The sequence below is a fragment of the Aethalodelphis obliquidens genome, unplaced genomic scaffold, assembly GCF_003676395.1.
Source record: "Aethalodelphis obliquidens isolate GAN/ISIS:26980383/991018 unplaced genomic scaffold, ASM367639v1 scaffold30, whole genome shotgun sequence".
In the NCBI taxonomy this organism is placed as follows: Eukaryota; Metazoa; Chordata; class Mammalia; order Artiodactyla; family Delphinidae; genus Aethalodelphis; species Aethalodelphis obliquidens.
Genome location: NW_020837974.1, coordinates 9,811,925 through 9,836,555, shown reverse-complemented (window position 1 = coordinate 9,836,555; position 24,631 = coordinate 9,811,925). Strand labels below are relative to the sequence as shown.

Sequence of the window (24,631 nt, the reverse complement as noted above, 5' to 3'; positions counted from 1 at the left end):
AATTAGCAAAACTAAAAATCCAGGAGGGGTGGGGGTGGGAAAGAGTGGGAGCTTGGGATTAGCAAATACAAACTAGTATATACAGGATGAATAAACAAGGTCCTACTGTATAGCACAGGGAACTATATTCAATACCCTGTGATAAACCAGAATGGAAAAGAATATGAAAAAGAATATATATAACTGAGTCACTCTGCTGTATAGCAGAAATAATACAACATTGTAAATCAACTATACTTCAATAAAATTTAAAAAAAAATCCATCAAATTCCCTGGCAGTTCAGTGGTCAGACTCCATGCTACCACTGAAGAGGGCATGGGTTTGATCCCTGGTCAGGGAACTAAGATTCCGCATGCCTCCAGGCTCACCCCCGCCCAAAAAAAATTCAATATCCAACACTGGCAATGAAACAGGTACTTTCACACATGCCCAGTGCAATGATTTGTTAAGTGTGCACGCCTGGACCTGACAAATGAGGACCTGATGCTGCTAAAAATCCACTCCAATTGTGTTAGAAAACATAAAAGTCCTTACTTAGGTATTTGTGGCTGAAATGACGGGATGTCTTAGATTTGTTTCAAAGTACTAAACCTATCAAAGTGTGCCTGTGGAAAGAGATGAACTAAGATTGGCAAAATGTTGGTAAGCACAGAAGCCAGGTTTGAGTTACATGGTGGGTCATTTTGTCATTCTCTCTGCTTTTGTATATGTTTGAAAACTGATTCCAAAATAAAAAGTGAAAAAGACACCACAAACCACCAGCAGAGCTGCTTCCTGTTACTCTCAAAATGAAACCCCAACTCGGAGTCCTGGCCTGCCCACCTCTCCCCACCCCATCATCAGGACATCTTCCCACTCCAGGCCCTCCTGACTTCTCGCTGCTCCCCAGTCACCGAGCTGTTCCCTCTGCCTGGCAAGCTTCCTTCTAATGTCTGTCCCCTCCTGACATTCAAGTTCTGGCTAAAACATCCCTTCTTCCAAGGAGCTTTCTTTCTTTCTTTTTTTTTCAATTAATTAATTAATTAAGTTTATTTTTGGCTGTGTTGGGTCTTCGTTGCTGAGCGTGGGCTTTCTCTAGTTGTGGCGAGTGGGGGCTACTCTTCGTTGGGGTGCGCGGGCTTCTCATTGCAGTGGCTTCTCTTTTTGCGGAGCATGGGCTCTAGGCACGCGGGCTTCAGTAGTTGTGGCACTCAGGCTCAGTAGTTGTGGCACGCGGGCTCAGGAGTTGTGGCTCACGGGCTCTAGAGCGCAGGCTCAGTAGTTGTGGTGCACAGGCTTAGTTGCTCCGCGGCATGTGGGATCTTCCCGGACCAGGGCTTGAACCCGTGTCCCCTACACTGGCAGGTGGATTCTTAACCACTGCGCCACCAGGGAAGTCCCCAAGGAGCTTTCTGGTTCACCGATCCAGACAGGCCACGGCTACCCTGTCTCACCCTTATCACACTTCTACATTTTCCTGTTTTCCTTTGTTACTCTCTGAAATTCTTTCTTTTTTTTTTAACTGTCTTTCTCTGCTACAATACAAAGTGGAGCCAATACTACTAAATTCATCACGAACAAAATGTATATAGAGCACCTAGTGCAGCCTGGCACCCAGTAATCTAGAAAATGCTCCATCAGTGGTAACCGTATTATCAACTGCACCATCCTGGGTTCCGCCCTGGCACCTGGATGCCTTCTGCACAGGACCTGGCACCTTTCATATATTCCACGGCCAGTTCCCTCCCGACACTGAGCCCCTGGACGGCGGGATCAGATGCCTTCCTCTGGAATCTCAGGGCTGAGTGTGTGTTGGGCAGACAAGCGTCTGCGTGAACAAGCACTTGGCCGTGGGGCACGGCCTCTGCCACACAGCCCAGCCCTAGAGAAACAGAAATGCTGACCATAGCCATCCCTACTGTGTGCATCACAGATCAGGGTTTTTTCCCCTTTCTTGGATGGGGAGAAAGAGGGATCAGCTCCCATCAGTCTCGGACAGGGCAACTATGTCCCCAGGGAGCGGACAGGCCAGCTGGGGGCAACTGGAGGCCAGGCTGGCTGCAGAGGGAGGGGCGCCTCCAAGGAAGGCTGCCCCCCAGGCCCTGCCCTCCCCTGCCACGCACTGACCGTATTTCTCGTTGAAGAGCTCCTTCACCTGCTCCCGGAGGATCACCTTCTCCCCAAGTCTGTTGGCATCATCTTCATCTACAAGAGGAAGATGAGGGGTCATGAGGGTTGGCACGGTCTCGGTCACTGGACCTACTCCTTCTCCCCCATGGCGGCCCAGACCCTCACCTGCTGGCGCAGACTCTCCAGGGCCCGCCCACTCCCCTGCAGCCTGTTTCTGGCCTCAGCCGTCTGTCTGTACATCCATCCACCCGCCCCACATTCTCTGAACACTTTCCCCCCGTACAGGCCCCATGTCAGGCATGGAGCACCCCGAGGAGAGGGAGGACGTGAGCCTCCTCCCAGGAACTCACAGCCTGGCAAGGGTGGCGCCCAGAAATGCGACGGGGGACACCTCCGAGGAGACGTGGGGCATGAATCGGGGTGCCTACCCCGTCCGTGCAAGTCTGGGGAGGCCCCCTGGGAGAGCAGGATGTTCAAGTGGTCTCTTGGAAGGCAGGTAGGGGTCTGTGATGAGTGGGGTGCGGGTGGGAAAAGACAGCAGGTGTAGGACTGGCCCACGTGTGGGCACTGAAGGGAGAAAGGTCACAATGTGCTGGATGCGGCTAAAGCCCGGGCCGGTGCCGGGGAGGGGGCAGTAATGGGTCCAGCAGTGTGTGCCCGCCTGACTGAGCTGGGCTCTCAGAACTCACCCTGGCTGCCTTGCAGACCAAGAGCCCCAGGCCTGTGACCAGGGAGACAGGCATGCTTTGGGGGTGTAGGGGCTGCACACCCTTCCGGCCTAGCGTCCAGGGCAGCCCTCCACGGGCACTTTCTGCTTGAACCCCGTGCTCCCCTCACTCCTCTCCTTGGCCTAGAAGAGCAGGGGGGGGGGGTCAGTGGAGCCCCCCAGGGACAGGGCCAGGCTGGGTGGGAGTGGCTGGCATGGTGAAGGTCCGGGCTGCGGGGCTGGTGCCCTGGGCTGGGGAGGGAGCTGGAGTTCCAGGAAGGGCCCGGGCACCCTCGCACAGTAACCACGGGGCTGGGCCTCTGGGGTGGGGAGCCGGCAGGGAGCCAGGGCCTGGGAGGTGAGGGGCAGAGCAGACAGAATGGGTCTGTGAAGAAAAACAGCTCCTGTGTTAATCTGGAAAATCTCACAGAACTCGGTTCCATTTAGGAAGCCAAGGGCTCTGTGCCACCCAGACTGTCTGTTGCCCCCGCCTGCCCTTCACGCCCCGTCCAGCAGGCCCAGCCCTCTCCCTGCACCAGCGCCAGGGAGGGGCCTCCACTCCCAGTCCAGGGCCGCCCCTCAGGGCAGAGAGCTTCCCGCACTGCCTAGTGCCTCCTCCCCCTTCACCTGCTGTCCCTGGTCTGGTCCTGTTCTTGCCAGCGCTCCTGACTCTGGAACCTAGATCTGCCGTATCTCAGAGTTCCTGAATCTCCCTCTTCAACCATGGCCTACCAGCCACCTGGGTGCCCACGAGACACTGCAAATGTCAGGCATCCCAGATAACACCCTCCCTCCTGCATCCCCATCTTGGGGAGTGATGGCTCCCCTCGGCCACACCCCAAACTCAGCACCCCCTGGAGCCCTCCATCTTCCCATACGCCCCAACATGGCCCTTCCAAATGGTTTTCACGACCCTGGATGTGGCGAGAATCAACCTGACCCTCCTCCAGGTCAGCAGACAACTAGGACCGAACGCTGGGCCCCAGGGCCACTTAAGAGCCTGCAGAGAGGTGGAGGACACTCTCTATCCAGCTAACCCCCTGCCACCAGGGATTGCTCTGGTGGCCGGCATTCTGCACAGGCACGGCAGCACCACACAGGCCAGGGAAAGATCAGCCTGGATCCACCCAACGAGCGCTTGGATGCTCTGCTGGCAGCTTTCCCAGATGCGGTCATGGTCACTGCTCACCACAGCAGAGGACACAAAGGTTCAGAGAGGTTAAGTAACCTGCCCAAGGTCACATAGCCGCTAAGTGCCAGGAATACTCTTTCTGACTCAAAAGTCCTCGTCTTTCACGCTACCATGCACTCTGGGTTTCCTGAAGTCTCAGTTTCCCATCTGTAGAAAGAAGGGTTGATCTTTAAGGTGTTTCCTCTAAATCTCTTGTTCCATCAGCTCATAGTTCCACGCCTCTGTCTCCTCTCAAGCCCAGGGCAGGGCCGGACTCAGTCGGTACATGACAAAAAGCCTTCTGGATTAAAAGACAGCACCTCAAAGCAAACCCACCAGCTCAGGTCCCCGTAGTTGCTGGACATGGCCGTCACCTGCGCACCTCTCTGGGAGCGCAGGACTCACTCACCAACCCCACCTCCCCCTGCAGGCTCCTGCTGCACCACTGCCAGTGGGTGGAGAGAGATAAAGACAGGGCAGGCCTGGGCTGCACACTGCCCTCGCCTTTTGAGAGGCAACGCCAGGCCTCGAAGGGCCACGCCATGTCACCTCTCAGCATTTCAGCTCACTGTCTTGACGCAGTATTAGTCTTGGACGAATATTTCACGAGCACCGTCCCATCTGGATGCAGTGCTGCCCTTAGGCATTTAGCAGAGTACAGAACACAGCCCCAGACGAGGCAGGGGACAGTGGGGAACACTCGGTGACCCACTGGGCTTGACAGCTGTCAGTGCATGGCTCGTGGAAACATGGGGTGGGGGTGGGGACGACTCCAACCCAGCCAGGGATCAAGGAGGGCTTCCCAGAGGAGGTGACACCCATGCCACCCAAGGCCCCGTGGGATGCAGATTTATCTGCACGTTGGGGCTGCAGGCATCAACACATGTTAGGGGACATGGAAAATTTCCCCTCCCCTATGTCCTGTCTGATCTGCCGGGGAGAGCACCCCCAAACCAGGCTGCAGCTGACAGGCAGGGGTGACACCACATCACAGGGCAGTCAGCACGAAGAGCACACAGGTCAGTCCCAGGCAGCAAACTGTGGCCGCAGTTAAATGTCAGGAACGTGGGACCTGAGTTGCCTGAGGGACGCTGGTGGCACCGGGAGGTGTCCTGAATGCCTCCGGAGTGTGGTGGGAGTTTAGGGGCCTTTTTCCGTAATACCAAGAATCATCACAGCTGCTGAGTGGACCAAGCACGTCCCATGTGCAGACTGTCAGGCCCACGACGCGCGTTACCACTGGATCCTCCCAGCTCAGTGTCGGGCCTCTGAGAGGATGCCCACATTTCCCCACAGCTGCTCCTGGCTTCTCCCCGACCTCTTTGTTTTTACTTAATTTGGAGGAAGGGGGTTCCATTTTTCTTACAGGACTAGTTTTTGAATGAAATAGGCCAGGTTAGCCTCTGGCGGGGGCTGGAGGGGAGAGAGGCGCTGGTCCTCCGTGTACTCAGAGGCAACCCCTCAGGTGGTGAGGGCAAAGGAGTGACGCAGTTGCTGGGAGGCTGAACCTGAACCCTAGGTGAAGAGGCCCTGCCTGTGTTCCTGCTTGAGCCCCAGCCCTCCAGCTCCATGCAGGGGGGAAGGCTGAACACGCTTATGTCGGGCGGCTCGGAGGTGCCCAGGACAGAGCTGGTCTCCTGTGACGTGAATCATGGCCACTGTCCTCAGCTGGCCCCTGGCCGAGCCCTGGTGAGCCCCAGTGTGGAGGAGGAAGCCGATACATCCTGCTAGCCTGCACCTCCAGCCAAGTGCGCCTGTTGGCAGGCTGCGGGCGGCTCACAGGACTCCTTCCTGACAGAGCCAGGCTCCTGCCACCACCGTCACACACCCACCGTCTGGAGAGGGGGTGGCCAGGCCTGGGGTCACCAGGGACCTCCCCAAGGATGGCTGTGGGCAGCAGCTGTCCTAGCCTAGGCTGGGGTGGGACGGTCCCGGCAGCCATCACCTCTGAGTCTGGTCTGCTTGTGGGCGAAACTAGGATCAGGAAACATGAGAACATGGGGAGGAGGGTGAGGCACAGTCACTGGGGCCCCATGGGGCCTCGGCTGTACACCCAGTGGTCTTTCCCGGGCTCTGAGGTGCAGCCCTGTTGCCAGGAGTTAAGACCACACTCTCTGAAGTCTGACTGCCTGGTTTCAAATGTTGGCTCGGTTATTAGCTCGTGACCTTAGGCAACCACTGGATTTCCTCGTCTGGCAAGTAGCAACAGGGCTTCCCTGGTGGCGCAGTGGTTGAGAGTCCGGCTGCCAAGGGGACACGGGTTCGAGCCCTGGTCCGGGAAGATCCCACACGCCGCAGGGCGGCTGCGCCTGTGCACCACAGCTGCTGAGCCTGTGCTCTGGAGCCCATGAGCCACAACTACTGAGCCCTCGTGCCACAACTACTGAAGCCCGCGCGCCTAGAGCCCGTGCTCTGCAACAGGGAAGGCCGCCACAGTGAGAAGCCCGCTCAGCACAATGAAGAGTAGCCCCCAATCGCCGCAACTAGAGAAAGCCCGTGTGCAGCAGCGAAGACCCAACGCAGCCAAAAATTAAAAACAAAAAACACCTTAAAAAAAAAATTAGCAACAATGACCACATGGAGCTGCCGTGAGGATGAGGTGAGGACGTTACGTCCGTGCCTGGCACGGTCCACGGTCTAGTTATTACTCTTCTTCTCTGGGGGGGGTCCTGCCTGAGCTTCTCTGAACCCAGGTTGGTTGTAAGGACACCAACGGTTGCAAACATTTCAGAATGTTCTCCATTTGCAAATGTCACAGGGCTCCATGAGGAGTGTGGTGTGCCCTCAATGTACCTGCTTGAATGCCTGTAGACAGTGGGGAGAAAGGGGGTCCTCAGGGCCAGTGACAGGGAAGTTCCCTGGCCCAGCAGGTTGCAAGGCAATCTTGACTATAACCCTAAGGCTGTGTGGTATGTGGAAAAGCACTCAACCTCTGTGAGCCTCAGTTTCCACATCCCTCAAATGGGAATCCTGGCCTGTTGGGAGGGATCCAATGATACGGTGCATAAAAACATTTAAGGTCTTACGCCATCAGTGTCAGGTTACCATTGATGTTATTACCAGATCAGTGCCTCAGTTATCTTGTGTAGTCTCAGGAGACGAAAGTTTCCATACGAAACTCTTCCAGATGATGGAAGTTTGTTCTCTTAAGTCCCTGGGTTTTGCTTTACTCATGTGGGGGAGACCGTTTTCTAAAACTCATCAAGTACCCCTCTCTTGTTAAGCACATGGTTGGGGGTAGGTGGAGGTCACCCTCATGACCTGACCGCCAGTGCTGTCCAGAAAGTGCTGTTGAACTTGCCCTGGCTGCAGTGACCTGTCCCCCACTGCCCCCGGCTGGCATTTCTCCTGCCTTTTGCTGCTGTTTCCAGTTTTCTGGTCTCCTCTCTCTCACTACTGTCTATCTCACTACTGTAGCTCTCATCTTGTTGTTTCTAATCTGCTGTCTGTTAGCCTGAGGATTAACTGAATTTTGCCTGGGGAAAGAAAGCAACCAAGCTTATTAAACCCCAGCCATGCTATGTACACAGTTTTAGGCCAGTCAGCTCGGGGTGACGCCTGGGGTGGCCTCACAGCCCTCTCCCGGGGCAAAGTACACGAGCCCTGAGCAGCCTGGCCTTTCTGCGCCTAGTCTGAGGTCCCCAGCTCAGGCTGATGACTGTGTGCTGACAGTCACCATCTAAAAGCAGCAAGGAATGCTGCTCAGAGGGAGAGACCGGATCTCGGGGGAAGAGTGGAGTAACTATGCCTCCTCAACCCTCTCGAAGCAGCCTCTCCTCTCCGCCAGGCTTGGGCTGGGCGATCCAGGCAGAAAGTAGACCTGGGCGGGCCTGGCTCTCAAGAGAGCAGAGGGTGGATATCCACAGGCACCCCACCTGGGCAGAACAGCTGCCTTGTGCAGGAAGCAGGGGCCACTCAGGTGGGGGACGAGCCAAGTCCCTCTCTGGGACCCTGCGACTTGCACGATACCTCCCTTTCCCGGCAGCAGACCTTTGCCAGGATAAAAGGGTAAAACTCAGTTCATCGCTTAACCCCTTCCATGATCTGTATTTAGGGGCAGCAGGAATTCTGGGGGTTTTTTTGGCCAGGCTGCGCGGCTTGTGGCATCTTAGTTCCCTGACCAGGGATTGAACCCGGGCCCTCGGGAGTGAAAACGCCAAGTCCTAACCACTGGATCCGCAAGGAAGTCCTCCATCTGTCTTACAGACGGAGAAGCTGAGGCTCAGAGAGGGGATGGCCATGCTGCAGTGGGGTGGAAGCCCTCCCCAGGCCCATGACCTCACGTACCCAAGAGAATCTTACGTACGTGTGCCAAAGAGAACATACTCAAGCGTGCTAAGAGCGTTCTTAGTAACGGCAAGACCACGGAGGGAACCCAGATGACCAAGGACAGGAGAATGGACGAGTCAATCGTGGTACAGTCACTCAGTGGAATATTACAGAGCCCCGAAAACAAACTGCTATGGCCACACATTTCAACCTTGTGTTACGTCATGTTAAGTGACAGAAGCAAACCCCAGGCTTGTTACAATAGGACACCTTGGTTATAAAAGTTAAAAAAAAAAGGGACTTCCCTGGTGGCAAAGTGGATAAGATTCTGCACTCCCAATGCAGAGGGCCTGGGTTCGATCCCCGGTTAGGGAACTAGATCCCACATGCATTCTGCAACTAAGGAGCCTGCCTGCCACAACTAAGACCTGGTGCAACTAAGTAAATAAATAATAATTTTTAGAAAGTTAAAAAAAAAAGCAAAATGAAATAATTTTGGTTTAGGCCCGTATTATATGCAATAGACATGTTAAAAGAAATCAACCTGTGAGCAGTGATTAAATCACGGGGGGACGACGGTATCAAAGACATTTTTGGGAATTTGAATACAGACTGTCTATTAGATGACAGGGAGTTAGTAAGTTTTATGAGTGTGACAACGGTATTGTGGATCTGCAAAAGAATAGCATTGTTCTGGAGAGTTGTGGGTTGTGTGTTGAAATATTTAGGCGTGAGCACTCAAGATGTCTGCAACTTATTTTGAATGGAGAAAGAGGCAGAGACAGAAATCAATGGGGCGGGGACTGTGCCTGTGGGAGAGACAGAGAGGAACAGAGGGAGGGAGAGAGGGAAGGAATTTGGCAAATGTTAAGAATTAATGACTCCAGCGACTTCCCTCGTGGTCCAGCTGTTGGGACTCCGCGCTCCCAATGCAGGGGGCCTGGGTTCGATCCCTGGTCGGGGAACTAGATCCCCCATGCATGCCGCAACTAAAGATCCTGTGTGCCGCAATGAAGATCCCGAGTGCCACAACTAAGACCTGGTACAGCCAAATAAATAAATAAATAAATATTTTTTAAAAAAGGAAAGTATTAATGACTCCAGGGAATTCCCTGGTGGTCCAATGGTTAGGACTCGGCGCTTTCACTGCTAAGGGCCTGCCTGGGTTCAACCCCTGGTCTGGGAAATAAGATCCCGAATGTCTGAGCTTCCCTGGTGGCACAGTGGTTAAGAATCCGCCTGCCAAAGCAGGGGACATGGGTTCGAGCCCTGGTCCGGGAAGATCCCACATGCCGCAGAGCAACTAAGCCCGCGCCCCACTACTACTGAGCCTGTGCTCTAGAGCCCGGGGGCCACAGCTACTGAGCCTGCGTGCCGCAACTATTGAAGCCCACGCATCTAGAGCCCGTGCTCTGCAACAAGAGGGGCCACCGCAATGAGAAGCCCACGCACCGCAACAAAGAGTAGCCCCGCTCGCCCCAACTAGAGAAAGCCCGCGTGCAGCAACGAAGACCCAACGCAGCCAAAAATAAAAAATAAATAAATTTATAAAAAAAAAAAGATCCCGAATGTCGCATGGTGAAGCCAAAAAATAAAAAATAAATAAAAAAACAAAAAATAAAATAATAAAATAAAATAATAAAAAATAAATAAATAGAAGAAAGAAGAATTAACACACACAAACACAAAAAAGAGAATTAATGAATCCTGACAAAGAATATATAGCCAGGGACTCTTTTTTCTTTTCCTATTCTTTTTCCTATTCTTCTACTATTCTTTTTTTTTTCCTGCAGTTTTGCAATTTTGAAGGGAAAGAAACCAAGAGAATGACACACATAAAATTCAGAATATTTGTTCTGGGGAGAGAGGCAGACAGGATGAGGGAGAGCACGTAGGTGGAAGTACGTTATTGGTTCTGTTCTGATTCTTAGACGGGTGGCGGGTTCATGGGCGTTCACCATAGTATTTATTAACGAGTGAGCAAACAAATATGTGGGAATACGAATGAAAGAATAAAAATAAATGAATGCTAAATGCAGTGCGGTATCCTGGACTGGATTCTGGAATGTGAAAACGACATCGGTGGAAAAACTGAAGAAATCTAAATAAAACCTATAGCTTAGTTAATCACACAGCACCAATCGATGTTAATTTCTTAGTTTTGACAAACGGACCATGGTTATGCAAGATGTTAACATCCCACACGGGTCAGACGGTATTTAGGAACTCTGTGCTATCTTTGCAACTTTTTGTAAATTAAAAATCACTTCAAAATAAAAAGTTACAACCATCAATCAATTGATGATGACATGCAGGGATTGATGGCAGAGTGGGTTATGAGCCAGGGATCATGACGGATCTGATCAGTGCATGGGGTTCACTAGGGAGGGGGACAGGGGAGGGAAGAAAGCAAGCCTTCTCCCCCAGAGTTCCCTCGAGCTGGGCTCTGTGCCCCCATGAATCCATCTCCCTTCCCTGGGATGGAGGTGCATGGTGGGTGGACCACAACCTGCCTGGGCAGGTGATCCAGGTTCCTCCCTGGAGCCCAGCTGTCTGACCTTCAGCTGACCCACTGCACACAGGAGCCTGGAACAATGGCCAACAGAGAGCTGTCTGGCTGGGGCCTTCCCCGTTGGGGCTCCAGGCCGTTTCACTGCCCTCCCAGCTGCCCGACACTGGGATGCAAATCCTCCATTTGCTGACGATACGTGCCCACCAGAGACCATGCCTGGTGACTTACACAGTGATGCTCTTTATTCCTCACGACAAACCTGACCTCTAGGTGTTACGGTCCCCATTTTACACGTAAGGAAACCGAGGCTCAGAGGAGTCAAGGTGCCTGTTCCCAGCCACCAAGGCCGCATGGTTTGCGATGGGTGGCGCTGAGGCTCAAACCCAGGTCCCTCTGAGCCCTGGGTGCTGCTTTCCCACCCGAGAACAGCCCAGTACCTCCTCAGAGGCTTTCTCAAACTCTCCTGCAGCTCTGTGCTCGAACCTGCAAACCTGGCCGGGCGGAGCAAGTGCCAGGTTTTCTTGTGGGCGTCTGCCTTGGACGGACGGTCCTGGGAGCAGACATGCCCGTGGCCCTTCCCAAGGGAAATCGTGTCCTTCCCTCTCCTCTCCCCTTCCCTCCTCCATGGTCCCAAGGCCGAACTGTGGCCATGACTGGCCAGGTACGGAATGCCACACACGAAATGTGATGAGCAGGACATCGGCTCCCAGCCCGGGCAAGGTGGGCAGATGGAGGCAGCGGAGCGCACAGGCGAGGGAGGGCTCTGCTGCCTCACGCGGGGAGGGGGTACCAATCCCGATCCTCGTGCTGTACAGCAAACTCTGCAGCCAACGACCCGAGAACAGATGCTTCCTGTGGGCTGAGCGTGCAGTCTGTTTGCACGTGTTCAGGACTACAGCCCCAGCACCCGCAATAACACCCGACACATCACAAGCGCTCGGCAAATAACTGTCTGAGAAATTAAGCTCCTGCGTGCCAGGCACTCTTCTTAGATCTTTGCATGGCTTCCTTCACTTAATCATTCTGACAACCTTACGAAGTTGGTCCTAGGAGTGTCTGCATCCTACAGACGAGGAAACTGAGGCACACAGGGGAAGCCGCAGGCCCCAGGTTACACAGTGAGTTAGAGGGAGAGCCGGGATTCACCCCAGCCCGCTGACCACCTGGCAGTACAGCCTCGTTCTGTTGTGGCTGGGAGGACAGAGCAGGAGTGTCCGACTCAGTCGCTGCACACGGGGAGGGAAGAGATCTTCCTTCTGCTCCATCCATGCTGCTGTTTCTTCTCACTCTCTCTGCACCCGCAACCCCCAAACCCATGTTTCCGCCTGCTTCCTCGAGCACCTTTGATTCTGCACATCCCGGGCCGGCTTCTCCAGGTCCCCTCAAACATGTCCCTCCTCCCTTCTCGTGGGTCCCTGGCTCCAACCTCCCACACGGTCGCTCAGGAGAGAAACCTTGGCTGAGTAGTGGCTGCCAAAGCTGTCCGTGCCCTAATCCCCGGAGCCGGTGACTATGTTTCTTTACATGGCAGAAGGGACTTTGCTGGTGTGTTTAAGTTGAGGATCTTGAGGTGGCTAGGTTATCCTGGGTTACCTGAGTGGACCCTAAATGTAATCACAAGGGTCCTTGTAAGGAGGCAAGGTCAAAAGCAGAGGGAGAGGGGACAACAGAGGTTGGACGGATGCGTTTTGAAGATGCAGGAGGGGCTGCAAGCCAAGGAACGCAGGCGGTGTCTAGAAGATGGAAAAGACAAGGAAACAGATTCTCCCTCGGAGCCTTGGGAAGGAACCCACTCTGCGGACACCGTGACCAGCCCTGTGAGGCTCATTTCGGACTTCTTAGCTCTACAACTGTAAGGAGATAAACCTGTGTTGCTTTCAGCCACCGAGTGGGCAATGTGTTACAGCAGCCGACAAAACCCCTCTGTGCCCCCTTGTCTCCGTCCAACAATCCAGGTGGGTCTTCTCACCTGCCCTCCCCGAATGCATCCTCTGCTTTGCAAGCCACTCAGATTTTTCTAAACAGTCTATCCGCCCATGTCCTTCCTTCGCTTTAAACTCGCTGAGGGCTCTCTGTTGTCTGTGGGGCAAATCCATCCTCCTTTCCCCGGCGAAGGAGATCCTCTGCTGGTACCAGAGAAGTTGTTTTCACCCCGCCCTGCCACTCTCCAGGTCCCCACCCGAGAGGGCGTGCAGAACCTGCTGTTTCACGGAACAGACAGTGGAAACCCGGGGCTCCCCTACTTCGCGCAACGGAGGGGAAACCTCCTCCCGCTTGCCTTGGGTGGCATCTATAATCCTGCACAGTGGGCCTGCGGCCTGCTGAGAAGCCATCGTGGCTCAGGGCCTGACCCCTGACATCCCTGCAAGATGCTCAGCTGCGTCTCTGGGCCGTGGGAGCCTCACGGCCACAAGGGGAGAAGGGCCTCCCCCAGGGAGAACGGGGTTCTTCCACTCAGCCCCAGGACACCACCCACTCCTGGCCCCTCCCAGTTTTTTCCTTACCCACAAAGGCTGAAGGCACCAGGGCCCTGGTCCTCTGATTCCGCTCACTCCCAAAGATCTCATTCTGTTAGGGCTTTAAATACCAGCGATTTGCTTGCGATTGCCCAAATTATACCTCAAGCCTGGACCACTCCCTGGACGCGCCCCCCGCCCCCACCGCCCCCACTCTACATGCAACAGCGCCTGGATAATACCCCAGACTTAACACGCCACAAACATGCCTGAGACTCCCCCGCACCCCTGGCCAGCTCTTCCTGCATCTTCCTCGTCTCAGCTACCTACCCGCACCTCCATCCTTCCAGAAGCTCAGCCCCAATCCCTGAGGTCAAACTCGACTCCTCTCTCTCTCACAGCCCACATCAGCAAATTGTCAGCTTCAGCTACGAACTCTGCCCAGAGTCAAGGACTTGCCACCACTGCTGCCACTACTGGGCCTCACCTGCTTTGCCAGGACCAACTCCCTACATCGTCCCCTGCTGCCGCCCTGTGTGTCCTCACCCAGCAGCCAGAAGGATCCTGTTAGATCCTAGACGGGATTCTGTCTCTCCTCTGCTCGGAAGCCTGCCCTGGCTCCCAGCTCACTCGGAACAAGGGTCAGCGTCTTGATCCAGCGTCCACAGTCGGCCTTCTCTCCCATTTCCATCTCATCTCCTACCAGGTCCTCCACCCGACCTGGCCTCCCACACTGGCAGGGGACCTCAGGGCCTTTGCAGTCTGTACTCGGCCTGCCAGGCTCTTCTCTATGCCCTCCTGGCTCACTACTGCCGCCTCCAGGCCTGTGCTCACCAGCCTTCCCTGGCCGCCCCACACCTAGGGTTGTAACTTCTCAGCACTCACACCTGGTACCCTTTACCCTTCGCACATGGTCTGTTCTCTGCATCCACACCGGAACGCAAGTTCCCCGAGGCAGGGTTCTCTTTAATTGGTGTTGATCAAAAGCTACTTACACCCAGCCCTGAAGACACCTTGGAACGTTCACAGACTAAGTACTTGGTCCTGAGCTCCCAAACCTGCAGGGGTCCCTCCGCAGACTGTGCTGTCCCCATCCCCACCTCCCACCATGAGGTCTCTTCTGCCACCAGACCCTCCCCCACCCCACCCCACCCCACCCAGCCCAGGAGGTTGGAAAGATCCTGTCCACCCAGTAAGCCATGTGCGCTGAGCCATCCTTCGTGCCCCACCCCCCAGGCCTCCACTTGCGTGGCTCAAAGACGCGTTTATCAGCCAGCGAGAGAGCTTCTGTTCCGCACGCAGTGCCTGGTGACCCTGAGCTGATCTCATCCTAGCCTAAATAAAGGCGTTGGTTGTTCCTGTCGGCTTGGGTGGTCCCAGCTGGGGAACTAGTTTCGGTGAGGTTTTCTGGAATGTTGCAGAAGAGCCTGGAGCCCCCCCACCGCTCGCTCCTGGGGCCTGAGAAGCCCCCTGTCTAACAGCCGCTGGGAACCTTGAGGTACCCTTCCCCCGCCTGGCAGAGCTGAGGGAGGGCAGGGCTGGGACCACTGACCAGCCCAGGGACAGACTGGGGCGGCCACGACCCAGATGGAAAGGGCGGGGCCTCCCCTCCTGCAGGAAAGGAGGCAGCCGGCCAATTCTGGGCCTGGCAGCCGGGCGTCTGCCCACAAAGGCCTCCAGGCCCCACCCAGCAGATGCCAGCTCTTCCCGGGAAGGCAGAAGTGAGATCATTACTGGAGCCTAATTAACAAAGAAAAGCAGAGATAATGAAGTGGAGAAACATGTGGCTGGCACTGGAACTGTGACATCTTTAGAAACTTGAGAAAGCAGGGTTTTATTTTGAGCTCTTACGAGTTGGAAGGGTGGAGGGGGGTGGCGTAGGGAAGAGAGGGAGGCAGGGGTGCGTGACAAGGGTCGGGGGGTGGACCACGAAGGCTGTCCCTGCTCCGTGTGACCTCGAGGCCCAGAGATAGCAAGTTAACTTATCCAGGGTCACAGACAGTAAGTTAACTCATCCAAGGTCACCCAGCTCCCGAGGACCCAGCAGGCGACTCCTTCCAGCTCCTATTCAGTCCCTCCCCCCACCCCCAAATGCCCTCTGCTGAGGTCAATCCCAGGCCCGGCTCAGGTCCCCTTCTCCGGGAAGCCCACTCCTCCCAGCACCCAATGAGTGACAGGAGACCCCGCAGAGACCTAGCAGAGGCCCCAGTGGGGACAATGACAAGAGGTACCATTTGGGGCTGGAGCCGTTCCCTCCTTGTACCCCGCCCCCCTCCGCAGACCCTTCACCCACAGCTGAGCTTCTCAAACTGGGCCTCAGGGAACGCTGGGGGTGGGAAGTAGGTCGAGTGGGAACATCTATTTTCTCAGCAGAATGTAATCTGACATAGTTCCTTGAATGAAAACTCAAGTGGAGACTCTCTGGAATGGGGGCTTCCTAGGTAAAGCTGGGGCCCGGCAGCGCTTCGGCCCTGTCCCGCGGGGGTGCTCGGGCTCCGGCCTCGGGGACGTCAGCGGAAGAGCTTGCCAAGGCCGGGTCTGCAGGGTCCAGTCCACGCTGCAAAGCCAGGCCTTCCAGGCCCTCCACGCTCCGGCCTGGCCGGCCTCTCCGCCTTACCCCTCCCGCGCACGACGGGCCATTTATTCCTCCTTTCCTTGCCCTGCTGGGGCACCCCGGGGCAGCCCCAGTGTGACTCTTCCCACTTTGCAAAGAGGGAGAGCGAGGCCCAGGCAGGCAAACCGGACTTGCTGCTGGAGTCACACAGGAAGTCGGCAGCTCTGCTCTGTCTGTGGGGCCCGGAGCCCCTGCTCCAGGGGTGGGCGGGTTTGCTGCTCACCAGGGAGTTCCCCCAAGCTGGCAGGGAGGGCTGAGCTGCTGGGGTCCAAAGAACCAAACCAAAAGGAGAGGAAGCTGGAAGCCTGTGTTTGGCCAGAAGGGAGCCGGGGCAGGGCAGCTGTGGGGAAGCCTGGAGCCGGGCAGCAGAGGGAAGTGAGTCAGTGCGTGGGGAGACCCCTCCGTCTGTGCCCTCCCTAGTTCTAAAGGGCTGGGGCTCCAGGCAGACAGGCACAGGATGCACAAGCCAAAGGTAGCTGCAGCGGGCAAAGCCCCTCCCGCCTCTCCTGCAGTGCCTCCAGGTGAGTGGCTGCTTGGATGCCTCCAGTGATGGGGAACTCACTACCTACAAGGCTTTTTGGTTTTTTTTTTTTAAAGCCACTGCTACTCGAGAACCTTTCGAGAATGTTCATTTCCTTGATCTCTCTGGTGTTGCCTAGGACTCTGCTCTCATGGGAGATTTGCAAACAGCTGCCTGACTCAGCGCTTCTTACCCGCAAATCCCTCCACCTCCTTTTCTGGGGCTCCACCTCCTCTGTTCCTTCACAGGCTCCTCTCCCTCAAGGTCTCTTGGAGGTCGGTGTGCTCCCGGCTCTGCCCTGGGCCCTCTCTGCTGGCTCCACGCTCACCCAGGCCAGCCCCAGCGCCACCCTGCAGGCTCTCAGCACCATGACTGTTCCTGGATGTCCCACAGGCCTGCAGACCCCGCCTTGGGGATGGACACCACCATCACCCTTCTGGAACCTTCTGCCCTCTCTCCCTCCTCACGCCCCACTGCCACCTCTAGATCCTAACCCCACCCACCTCTGGGTCCCACAGCCCATGCCGCTCCAGTTCTGCCTTCTGCCACCCACCTCGGTAGGTGGAAGTGTGGTTACCATGGCAATCGTAAGACAATACAAATCCAACCCTATCAGTTCCTTGACTGAAAAAGCCTCCAGTGCCACCAGAGAAAGCCTGAGTTTAGGTCAAGGCCGTGCATGATTCGGCCTTATTCTTTTTCTGCGATCTTCCCCCCACTGCCCAACCAGCCCAGGCTCCAGAACGGCACAGCCCTGTGTATGACTTCAGCCCTGTGTTACCTATGTGACTGCTTCCTTCAGCCTCAGTGTGCTTAGCTGCGAAATGGGAATGAAAACAGCATCTGCCTCGCAGGCCTGCTGTGAAGACCCCATGAGGCTCTGGGGGAAAGGCCTGGGGCCTGGCACGCCGTGGGCACTCAGCGAGGGTTGGACAAGGATGGTCATTTCAGGGCTCCCCACCTCTGCAAGTGCTGCCCCTCAGCCTGCAACCCCCCCATCCCCGGGGAGGAACGTCAGCTCCCTGGGAAGCTCTCCCAGACCCCCAGATGCACGTGGCCTACCTGCGGAGAGCTGGTTCTCCTGGGGAAGGGGGAGGACTGGTCTTTGCCTGCGGGTGCACTGAACTTGCACGGGGCTCAGGACACCCACACCGCTGCCATCCGTCCTGTTTCCTGGGGATCAACGTGCGGGTAGACATGCCTTCCAAGCCCCTGGCCCTCCCTGTCTCGACCTCCTCTCCTCTTTCCAGTCATGTCCAAACCCCTTGGTCATCAACATTGGTGGCCTCTCCACGGTGTCCAGGTCATACTTCCTTCTGAGACTGTCCCTTCCCATCTTTCTAGCCCTCCCTCTAGGACGCTGACTCCAACAATCTTCCCTCCGCCCCAGTCACCCTTCCCCTGTCCCCCTGTGTGCAGAGGGGTTCTGGCAGTGCTCTCAGCACCCCCTTCCCTACCTCCTGTTCTCAGGGGGACGTCCCTCCTCTGCCCACTCTCCCCACGCTCTCTGCTGCCATGTCATCCATTTCTCTAAAATCACACTGTCACTGTTCAACCTCTAAAACCCTCTCCTCATCCCATTTCACCCTGCAGCTCCCACCCCACCTCTCCTCTGTCCCTAAAGGGCCATCATCTGCAGCTGATGAGTTCATTTCTTTTCTCTTGTTCTCCCCTGAGCCCACGATTCCACTCAGGTCCTCTCCCCTCCCTGAAACTGCTCTTTTTTTTTTCTTTAATAAATGTATTTTATTTATTTATTTATTTTTGGCTGTGTCGGGTCTTCGCTGCTGTGTGCGGGCTTTCTCTAGTTGCGACGAGGGGGCTACTCTTTGTTGCGACACACGGGCTTATTGTGGTGGCTTCTCTTGTTGTGGAGCACGGGCTCTAGGTGCGCGGGCTTCAGTAGTTGTGGCACGCAGGCTCAGTTGTTGTGGTTTGCGGGCTCTAGAGTGCAGGCTCAGTAGTCGTGGCGCATGGGCTTAGTTGCTCTGCGGCATGTGGGATCTTCCCGAACCAGGGCTTGAACCTGTGTCCCCTGAATTGGCAGGTGGATTCTTAACCACTGCGCCACCAGGGAAGCCCCCGAAACTGCTCTTGACCATGCCATCCCTGGACCTCTGGGCGCTCCATCCCACAGTCTCATCTCAGGTCTGAACCTGACCTTGCAGCAGCACTGGGCCCAGGTGATCACTCTCCTTCTTCAACAGTTTCTCACTCAGCTTCCAGGACATCACACCCTCTGGGGGTTCACTTGTCTCTCCTCAGCTCTAAATGCTGGAGGGCCCCAGGGTTCATCCTCGAACCCCTTCTGACTATCCCTGTTGAACCCCACTGTGATCCAGTTTCATGACTAAAATGCATGAAATACAGAATGGCTCCCGACTGCATGTCTCCAGGGGGACTCTCTCTGTAGTCAAATGCTCTATCCCTAAGCTATACCCCTCAGTGGGGCTCTCTCTGATTTGTAGATCCAGCTGCCTTCCCAACCTGTCCACTTGGGTGTCAAATTTGCCCACCACTCAGATCCTCACCTCCCTTTCCCTCTCCAGCTGCTTGGGACAAAATCTTGACGCTATCCTGTTTTGTTCTGGGTTTTTTGTTGCCACACCACGTGGCTTGCGGGATCTTAGTTCCCCGACCAGGGATCAAACCCACGTCCCCTGCAGTGGAAGCGTGCAGTCCTAACCACTGGGCCCCCAGGGAAGTCCCTTGATGCCATCCTTGATCTCTCTCTTTCCCCCTCCCCACATTCACTCTCAGCAATCCTTTTGGCCCTACTTTCAAAATACGTCCAGGGCCCCAGGGCCTTTGCACTGACAACTCTTCTCCCTGGATGTCTCAACCTAGATTTCTTTCTTTTTTTAAACATTTATTTATTATTTATTTGTTTAGTTAATTTATTTCTGGCTGCACTGGGTCCTAGTTGCGGCACGCGGGATCTTCACTGAGGCACAAGGGATCTTTCGTTGTGGCACGGGCTCTTTGTTGTGGTGCGCGGGCTTCTCTCTAGTTGTGGCGTGTGGGTTTTCTCTTCTCTAGTTGTGGTGTGTGGGCTCCAGGGCACGGGGGCTCTAGTTGAGGTGCGCGAGCTCAGTAGTTGTGGCACGCAGGCTTAGTTGCCCCACGGCATGTGGGATCTTAGTTCCCTGATCATTGACCTAGATTTCTACATGGCTTATACCCTGTCTTCATTCAGGCCTTAGCTTCTGGTGGCCTCTCTAAAATTGTGCTCTTGACAGTGCCATCCTTTGTGTGTGTCTCCACGGCACTTGTCACTATTGAATACGATACAATTTGCTCTTATTTACCTGTCTCCCCTATTAGAATATAAGCACCACGGCGGGTAGAGATTTTTTTTCTATTTTGTATTCCCAGATCTTGCTTGGCACACGACAGGTATTCAATAATCTTTTTGTTGTTGTTGTGCAAATAAATGAACTCAAAGGATTATGAGCCTTAAGGGTTAGACAGGCAGGACTGTTATAGATGCTGATAGCCAGAAGGGGGCAGCAAAGACCTACCCAGTGTGGATGAAAGGTCGGGGGTGGGGAAAGCCTGGGCACATGCTGTGTGACCTCCAGCGAGTTCCTTAACCTCTCTGAGCCTGTTTCTTCCTGTAGGACTGGTTATTGGGGGAGATCGAATGTGCTGGTACAGGAAGGCTTGGTAATCAGCAAATCATCAGCATGACGCGGGTGTTAGGTATCCACGGTGTGAGAAGTTGCCCCAATGTCCATTCTCGGGGGACAGGGCTGCTATATAACTATGATGCACCCTGATGACAGACCATTGTAAAGTGTTTTAAAGACATGGGAAAATGCTTATGCTTCAGCGTGTGTGTGTGTGAATTTATGGAAAGGACGAGATATACAATTAATAAGCTTGGGGAAAAATCTGGAAGAAATGTATCATCGTAAAAATAAACAGCCATCTGGGCAGTGAGATCTCTGTATTTTCCAGATTTCCACCATGGGTATGTATTCGTGTTTCCCGACCTACTAGAATGTTCTACAGCTGTTGCTACACCAGCTACCTGGGCGGAGGGCCTCTCCTTCCTTAGTCACCACTGATCTTTCCCAACATATCATGAACAGCCCCTTTGCCGTCCTGGGTTTACACAGCCTCGGGCCCCTCTGGGTCTGGGGAGAGACCCACCTTGACTTGGTGCTGCCGAGGGCAGAGACCGTCCCCAGCCACCTGCCTCTCTGGCCCCTGGCCCAGTGTCCCTAATTTAACTCAGGGCTGCTGCAGGCAGGTGGGTGAACTGGGGAGCAGCCTGGCCAGGTGGCAAGGAGCTTCCAGTGGTATGCACCCCGCCCAGGCCTCACTCACTCAGGCCCCTGGGATTGAGCCTGGTTTAGTCAGACACCCACTCTGCGCCCCCACTTAGGCTGTGCCCTGTGTTAGAACCACACACCCTTCTGCTCAACTCCAAGGCCCAGCTTAATGTCACCTCCTCCAGGAAGCCTTCCCGACCTCCAGGAATAACAGTAACAACTGCCAATCCCATTGGCTGAGCCCTTCCTATCACAGCTGGTCCAGGGCTGAGGGCTTCACAAACATCTCTCTCAAGCGTCAGCAGGGGGAAAACCGTCCTCCATGGCTCACCCCCCAATGCCCACCATTCATTCATTCAGATCACCCGGGGAGGCAGACATGACCATCTCCATCTCACCGATGAGGAAGTGAAGGCTCGGAGATGTGAAATAATGAGCCCAGAGTCACAGGGTTAGTAAGAGGCGTCTGGGGTTTCAACCTGGGTCTGTCTGAGCACCAGCCTGTGCTCTCCCATGGGCCCCCCACCACCTCGGCCCCCAGTTCCAAAGCACATCATCTAACACCCCTCCAGGCGCACAGCTACAGCCTTCCTTTCTCTAGGCTACGGCACCTGCCAATGTTCCGCCTTCCCCAGAGACCTGACCTGACCTGCTCCAGTTCACCTCGGAACCCCAGGAGCTGGCCCGCATCAGGCTTCAGCGACTGTCTAATGGACGGTTTGGGAACAGCCCTTTCTGGGGCAGGAACAGCACCCAGTGACCTCTGGTGAACCCTCGGAGGCCCCTGTGAGTCTGGACACCTTCCCAGCCCAGCGTGACAAATGGCGTTAGGAAGCACACAGCTGGCCTGCCAGCCCATCTGCCCCGGTCCCTCCAGGCTGACACCCGGCCCAGAGCGCCAATGCCTGGAAAGGCGCTGGCAGTCCCATCCCTGAGGCCTGGGGCCAGGGCCAGGTGCCCATCTCTTCTTCTAGGCAGCCTGCCACCCTCTCCCATACCACGTGGGCAGAGAAAGCATTTCCAAGGGCCCTCTCTGCACACAGAGGGGCCACAGGGAAGGCCGATGGGTGGGTGGGCAGACTGGCACAGAGAAATGGGGGGCGGATGGCCACCCTGGGGTGATGGCTGAGATTCAAGAAGCTGTTCGAACAGGAAGATGAGCTGTCAAAGCCCCCTTGCTGGAGGGTGAGCCGTGGTCAGTGGAAGAGGTCACCCCCCCAGAAGGGGGCAATGGCTGCTGGCTGCCTCTCCGCCCCCCAGTGTTTCTCCCCAAAGCCCGACACTCCGCTATTTGGGGGCTGCTCTGAATTACGTGCCGCCCGCCTGGCATCAGTGGGCCTCCCTGAAGGAACAGAGAGCCAGGTGTGGAACCAACGCTTCCTCCACTACAGGTTGGGCGTCCAAGGCAAGTCATTGAAGTTCCCTTGGCCTCAGTTTCTTCATCCGTAAAAAGGGGACAAAAAAAGGTGATATACAAACCGCTGAACTCACAGCCCAGCGTACGATCGAGTGTATTTCTTGCTTTTCAAACTCGTTAAAGTATGTGCGTACCCCTGGAGCAGCTATATTTTCAGGCCTCCGTGGGGCCCTTCCTTCTGGGTAGGAGGGGCTGGGGATCACAGGGTGTGCAGGGGGAGGCCGACGGACTGCCTCGCCGTGTTTCTCCTCCCCGTCAGCAAAGGGAGGCCCGGCCATCCTTCCTGCTGCCGCTCATGGGAAGAGGACGGACACTGCCCGGCTCTGACACCAACCTGGGCAGAAAGTGAAGTCGGGACGGGCAGTGGCTTGAAGCTGACTCAGTGGCACAGGGCTGACAGGGCCACGGGGCCCCTGCTGCAGGGCAGGCGAGCGGATCACAGGCCGCCCACCACGGTCCTGCAGCAAGGCAGGTCCACAGAGGGCTGAGTGGCCTGTCACAGAGCAGGGATGGGCCAGGGGCCCCAGGTGGCACCAGGGGACGTGTGTCCTGCCCCCCATGGCCGATGAGAAGAGGGTCCCTGGGCCTGTGATGTTCTCATGAGCACCTGAGCCCCCGTAACCTTGTTCTGTCCTGCAGCCCCCAGAAGCACAGGCCTACCTGTCCATGGGGGCGAAGTGCTACAGATCACGGGCCTAGAGGCCGGCCAGGCCACTGGCTAGCCGTGTGACGTGGGCACATTGCTGAAACGCAAGCCTCAGTTTCCCCCTGAAGGTCAGGCTCTGGCGCCAGCCTCAGGTGTGAGGAGTAAACGAGATGACTCCTCCGTCTGTAACCACGGTACCCAGACCACTGCCCAGCCCTAGGAGGAAGGACCTCCGGACCCACGTGAAGCGGTCAGCACAGGGTCTGACGCCCAGTAATCTCTTGGCAAGGTTTCCGCCGGGGCCACCACTGCTGCGCTTTGCTGCTCTTACCTTCACCATCTCTACCTTACTAACATCACCTGACGGCTTTCACACCTCTGAGAGTTCTGGAAAACCACCCTGGGCGTAGGCCTTGGAGCCCTGCTGCTTCCCCAGCTGACCACCTGCCTCTCCCTCCCTCTCCCCTTGGCCCTCCAAGTACTGCTCTCCCCTGAGGCCCCGCGAGAGCCTTCCTCTCCGGGAAACCCTCCCAAGCACCCTTTCCTCTGTTCCTCCTCCCTGGGGTCCCTGCAGCCCGACGGCAGCCGCCACACTGCTACCCCCCTCAGTGAGTCTGGCCCCCCTCCAGGTCGCCCCTTCCTCAGAAGCCCACCGAGCCAGGCCTGGGCGCAGGGAGTGAACAGCTATAGGTGGCAGGGTCAGGGTGCATGGAGGTGAGTGAGGAGTAAAGTGGATGTGACCGCGACTGTGAAATTGGAGTCCTGTCCTGCAGGCTTTCTCTGTTCCCAGCGCAGCCTCCCCAAGGGCCCAGGGCTGCCAGTGACTCCGGGCGGGAGCAGGGGAGAGGCGGCAGAGCTCCTCCCCGTGTCTCCATGCGCAGGCTCTGGGATCTGCGTACGCAGCTGCCTCCGTGGAGGCCCGGCCATCCCTGAGTGCTGACCAGGTGGTCATGCCACCCCCCGCAGGGACAGCCCCTGCTCATTCAGGGCTCGGGAGGGCCAGGACATAGCCCGGGAGACGGTGGGGGTGGTGGTGGATGCCTTGAAACGGGGCCAGGAGAGGCATTTTACAAAGCGGGTAAGCACTCACCCCCATCCCACCACCAAGCTCGCAGGCTCCCCTGCAGACACCCCTCCCTCTGAGGCTAGGAACCCACCCCCATCACCCTCAACTGCTCACCAAGGCCCCTGCATTAGGGAAAGTGGGGGGCACTGACCCGGCCAGGCCCCTCCCTCCTGAACCCCCATCCCAGGCTTAGAAGTCACCAGCGCCACCCCACCACCCCTTTCTCTGTCCCAGGAACCGGGGCCAGGCTCCAGCTTGGCCTTCCTCCTCTCTGCTGGGGCCAGAGCCCAGGGAGGTGGGACAACAGAAGGGCGGGGGTCCCGCTCCAGGGCCCTGGAACCGGTGCCCCACGGTGAGCTCCACTCCGGCCTCTGGCCCCCAGCACCATGGCCCACCCCCGTGCCAAGTGGCCCCCCCCATAGCCGGCACCTCTTACCAGGCTTTGGGATGAGTCCTTGAAAAGGCCTGGAAGAGAAACAGAGACGGGAGTGTCAGGGGAGGGCCTGGGAGCGTGTGCGGAATGTGTGGGACCCACCCCAGACCTGCTGAAGCAGAATCTGCATTTTAACAAGATGCCCGGCGCTTCGTGCGCACGGGACCCTGGGGACCCTGGGACGATGCGGCAGGGCCGCTGTGCACCAGGCCCAGCAGGGTCTCCCGCTGGCTCTGCCCTGCTGGCTCCACGCCTCTTCCAGGGGATGAGGGAGTGCAGTGAGCAGGTGCCGCAGCAGGTAGACGGGGCCCATGAAGGCTGCCCCCGCTATGGTGGCTGCGGGGCAGGGGAGCTAGTCTCACTTCTGTGGGGCTCCCTGCACCCTGGCTGGCCGGCAGTCCCCCTTCCTCCAACCCCCAGGGCCCAGGGTGGTG

At 56.4% G+C, this 24,631-nt stretch overlaps 1 protein-coding gene across 6 annotated transcripts in view; it reads right to left on the bottom strand.

The window, feature by feature from the left end:
* Window positions 1-24,631, bottom strand: part of GTF2IRD1 (GTF2I repeat domain containing 1) — a 112,628-nt gene that overhangs the window by 6,832 nt on the left and 81,165 nt on the right. For 5 of the 6 annotated variants that reach the window (XM_027126174.1, XM_027126178.1, XM_027126177.1 and 2 more), the window contains 2 exons: window positions 24,201-24,229; window positions 2,108-2,185 (listed from right to left, as the gene is read on the bottom strand). In XM_027126174.1, coding sequence (XP_026981975.1) covers window positions 2,108-2,185; window positions 24,201-24,229 — 107 coding nt within the window. Of the gene's footprint in view, window positions 1-2,107; window positions 2,186-19,425; window positions 22,387-24,200; window positions 24,230-24,631 lie in introns of those variants that run through there. The other variant, XM_027126180.1, reaches the window with a different exon arrangement.